Here is a 4,727-nt window from a genome sequence, read left to right on the forward strand (position 1 = left end):
ATGAGACGAATCATTGAAAATTCAAAAGGGCATCCGTTAAAGAACCTAAAGATTCTTATACCAGATGAATTTTCATGTACTGCTTGTTATCAAGGCAAACTGATAACTAGACCATCACCGCTGAAAGTTAGCGTCGAATCCCCTCAGTTTTTGGAAAGTATACATGGGGATATATGTGGACCTATTCACCCACCCAGTGGGACATTCAGATATTTTATGGTCCTAATAGACACATCTTTAAGATGGTAGCATATGTGCCTATTGTCATCTCGCAACCTGGCATTTACGAAATTATTGGCACAAATAATAAGATTAAGGGCGCAATTCCCAGATTATCCTATTAAGGCTATTCGCCTAGATAATGCTGGAGAATTTACATCCCAAGTTTTTGATGATTATTGTATGTCAGTTGGGATAAAAGTTGAACATCCTGTTGCTTATGTTTATACTCAAAATGGCCTTGTTGAGACATTTATTAAGCGCCTACAATTGATAGTAAGACCACTGCTTAGCAAGATCCAGAATTGATAACTTATTTGAAGTTTATTTCGTTAATTGTTGCTGAATTAGACATTGATGAATCTCGAAAAACTATTGATGTACGTTATGTTGTCTCTTTCATCAAGCACAAATCAATGTGGACGATGTGAACATGAGGATTACAATAGGCGTTTCCGTAACTTTTTTCCAAAGGAGCAATAACTTTTAATTTTCCTCTGCTTATATTGATTAATCAGTTGATTTTTATTATCTACTCTTATGTAATGTATTGTTAAATAATTTAAGTGGGTTGTTGCTTGTTTGACATAAATATCAGTCTTTCTTCACTTTACAATGTGAGGTTGATGTCTTATTTTATTTTTATTTTCTTGTATATATTGCAGTTGCGTTATTAAATTTTAATGACAAAACTGAAGTTAATATGTATTTATATACACATCTGTTATGTCTTTGTCTGAGTCGGATATGTTGTAATATATAAAGCACTGTTAGATTTTATATGATATTTACAATTGTATGATAGTTTTGAAATTAGTTTTAGAATCTATAAAAATAAAGACAAAAATAAAAGTAAGTGACTTGAAAATCTCATAACACAACGATGAGTATAAAAAGTTTCGACAATCAAAAAAAATTCAAGTAGTTAACAAGTCAAAACAATTATTAACTATACAAAATTAAATTAAAAAAAAAAGTAAAGAGTGATGTTAATGAATATAAGAATATAATTTGAATCAAAATCCAAATAAGAAGAAAACTAAAAGTAGAAGAAGCCGAATGTTTATGTTTCTTGTAAAGTTTGATTAAATATATTGCTTATAAAATTGTAGACATTCTTTTTATATATAAGGTAGAATTTTAATTGATTTAGAATTGTTAAATATATAGTTTCTTATTTAGATGAAATAATAAGGACTTTTTAATTAATTTAAATCTAAATCATCTATATAGTATTGACTTAATTTTTTTTTTTAAGAAAATCCTAAACCAACTTAAATTTTAAAAAGAAATCCAAACAGAAGTCATTAAAAATAGTTTTGAAGAAAAAAAGTCAACATTACACGTATTATACTATATTCGGACAACTTATTAAAAAAATTAAATTTTACTTTGTTTGAGTCAAATTTTAGTTTTAGTTGGTTTTGGTTGTGTGTACGAATAGAATTAATAACTAAGGAGTTGTAAAATATATGGTAAGGATTCTAATTCCAGCAAAATTTGCATTAGAAAAACAAATTTCATAAATTTTACAAATTTATAATTTTTTATATATTAATAATAATTTAAGATAAAAGTGAAAAAGACAATTTTGTCTATTGCAAAAATTTTTAATGAAGGGTAAAAAATTCAAATCACTTTTCTAAAGGTCTTCACATTTTTATTATATTATCTAATATATATAACCACCAAAATCACACTATTAGAAAATATACTTTTTAAATAAATATCTAGCTTGTCAGTAAATTTTAGGAGTTTAAATATTAAGGCAATAATTTAACAATAATTATTTGAGGAAAAAAGATGAAAACATGATTTTGTCAATTTTGGAGTCTTTTAATGAGAACAAAATATTCAAATCACTTTTTATGAATCTTCACACTTTTAATATAGTATACATATAGAAGATAGATATTGATCTTAATACATCAATTACACATACAAGAAAAACCTGTCTAGAGTATCACCTAAACAAGTAAGTGCCCGTTTGGATAAGATTACAAAAATTGTTTTTTTTATCTTAAGTGATTAAAAACTTAAAATAATTGCATTTAAATTAAGCAGATAAGTGTTTGGATAGAAGTGCTGAAACTGAAAAAAAATCTGTTGATGTGTTTGGTAAATAAGTATTGTCAATCACTTTTTTGTTGTCAAAATAACTTAAATATCCTTAAAACTGTTAACACATAATAACGTGAGTTATTTATGATTTTTAATTCTAATACTTCAAATATAATTTCTATTTAAATACACTTTCAACATAAAGTGATTATGTCAGGTCAATTTATAAATATAAGTTACTTTTTTTATTTTTAAATATTAACAATTAAAAGTTTTAAGATATTATATAAATATAGTATTATATTGTAATATTGCAAGCTTGTAAACAATATAAATTATTTAGGAATGAAACAAACTATTAGAAAGAATCAATTTTTAAAATTTAAATAACATGCAGAGATTCTATATGAACGGATAGAGAAGAACTTACAACAAGCTCGATTTAACGATAAATTTTTTGAGTGTTTTCTTATGTAATGATGGATTCTCTGAAAATAAAGGAGAAAGATGAAGAGAAAATTGGAGGAAAAATGATGAAAAAAAGAAGCAAAAAGAAAAAGAAAGAAAAATCAATAAGGGCTACAAAGTTTAGGGTATTGTTGGAATTAGAAGAAAATATAAGGGATAAAAAGGTAAATATTTTGATCAAACCTAAAATAAATTTTAATCTAAAAAGTAAAAAGATGGGGATATCGAGCTTCTCAATTTTTGTTTTTTTTAATCCACTTTTAGCTTTTTTTTTAAGCTCTTTTTAATTTTACCAATCAACTAGAAAAGCTAAAATAGTGATTAAAATCTAGTTTGATCAGATTTTAATCCTATTCAAACACCCTCTAAGTGTTTATATGAAAGGAAAAGAAATTAAAATATTTGAACCTTGAGCGCGTAGTGTTTATGAGACGCAATTCAATCAAACTTTGTCAAGACTGTATTCAACTTTCTGGTTAAGATTAACAAATAATATTGTATGTTGATCACAATCATCCATTATTCCATAGCATGCATCATTATCTAAATTTTAAAAAACAATCCAATTATTAAAAGTTGTATCAATGCTAATTGGCGTACAAATTAACAAAGAGAAAGAGTTAGTATGGAAGTAGCTAGGTCGAAAAGAATAGGACGAGTGGGAGGAAAATAAAGCAACACAAGAAATCATGACAAAAATAAATATTAAAATTCTAGACTAAGTAATTAAGAGTAGCCATAACTATTATTTATTTATACGGCAATCACACAAGCAATTTTGGAGATCAGGTCAAACTTTCCGTATAAACAAATCCATCACGTATAATGGTAGCTGGATCAATATCATCACAATTGAAAGGCCATATTTGATCGGTTAATCCATCAGATGTTCTATAAATAGTATGTTTAATAAAATCAACCTCATACCAAAGTAGCACTTTACCGTTAGAAAATCTATATTTCGGTAGGATTAAAGAAGCCCCATTACTTGATATAGTGAGCAACTTTGTCCAAGATTCCTGAACACCATATTCTTTCATTATCCATAAATTGAAAATAATTGTGTTGTTATTAAAAAGACAAAGCATTTCTCGCAATACAGACATGCCCACTTCAACTGGCATGAAGCACAGTTCAGAACTTTCCGGGTCTATACGCACATTTTTTGGTAAGGGTATCCTCCCGTATGTCTCATCTGAAATACTAAATGAATCCAAGGATTCCTTCATAAAACTACGAAAACCAAGCCAATGAAAAGCTCCATGTACACATGGCAAACATTCCCTACCAAACATCGTAAAGCCATCACCGTCACTCCTAATTGAGGGATGATCAATCTTTCTCCAGGAACCACTTTTCAATGCGAGAATTTCATCTGGTGCCATGCCCTCCTGGTCAATCCTAAGAACTTTATAATCATCGCTAATAGAGTCATATCCCAATCCATAAGTAGATTCCTGTAGCGGAGATCCTAAACGGGGAAGTACCATTGATTCTGATGTAGAGGGGTTCCATAGCAAGAGCATCGAAGGCTCATTCAAAGAATAAGAATTTTCTGTATGAATCCCGATGAGAAACAAGGCATCGCAACAACAATAGACTTTAAAACCATAAAATGGCGTAGAAACACTTGGCCGAACAAGTCTCCGAAAATCATTAACAAGTCCATTCGGAGATAAAGAAGCACAATAGAAATCATAACCCTTGCCCAGAGAGCGGGTGTCAAACAGGAATTTTTGAAAATTGAGTTTGTTCTTGGCATGATTGAGATGCTTCCTCTTAAAATATGGATCGGAGATTAATGTCTTCCAAGATTCGGAGACACATTTGAAATGCAAAAGAGACTTTACAGGAAGTTTGGTGAGGATGTCCACAAGTATTTCCTCCTCTGGAATGTGAATTCCCGTTACCATACTTGCCAAGAATGAAGAAAAAATAATAGAGAGAAAATAAGAGGTTTTCAAATATAGATTATGATG

At 28.9% G+C, this 4,727-nt stretch overlaps 1 protein-coding gene across 1 annotated transcript; it reads right to left on the minus strand.

Moving 5' to 3' along the window:
* Positions 1-3,533: 3,533 nt before the first annotated feature.
* Positions 3,534-4,661, minus strand: LOC124895265 (F-box/kelch-repeat protein At3g06240-like). The gene has a single exon (XM_047405708.1). The coding sequence runs from the start codon at positions 4,659-4,661 to the stop codon at positions 3,534-3,536; it is 1,128 nt and encodes a 375-aa protein (XP_047261664.1).
* Positions 4,662-4,727: the final 66 nt, after the last annotated feature.

The sequence above is a fragment of the Capsicum annuum genome, unplaced genomic scaffold (assembly GCF_002878395.1).
Source record: "Capsicum annuum cultivar UCD-10X-F1 unplaced genomic scaffold, UCD10Xv1.1 ctg80921, whole genome shotgun sequence".
Classification (NCBI taxonomy): Eukaryota; Viridiplantae; Streptophyta; class Magnoliopsida; order Solanales; family Solanaceae; genus Capsicum; species Capsicum annuum.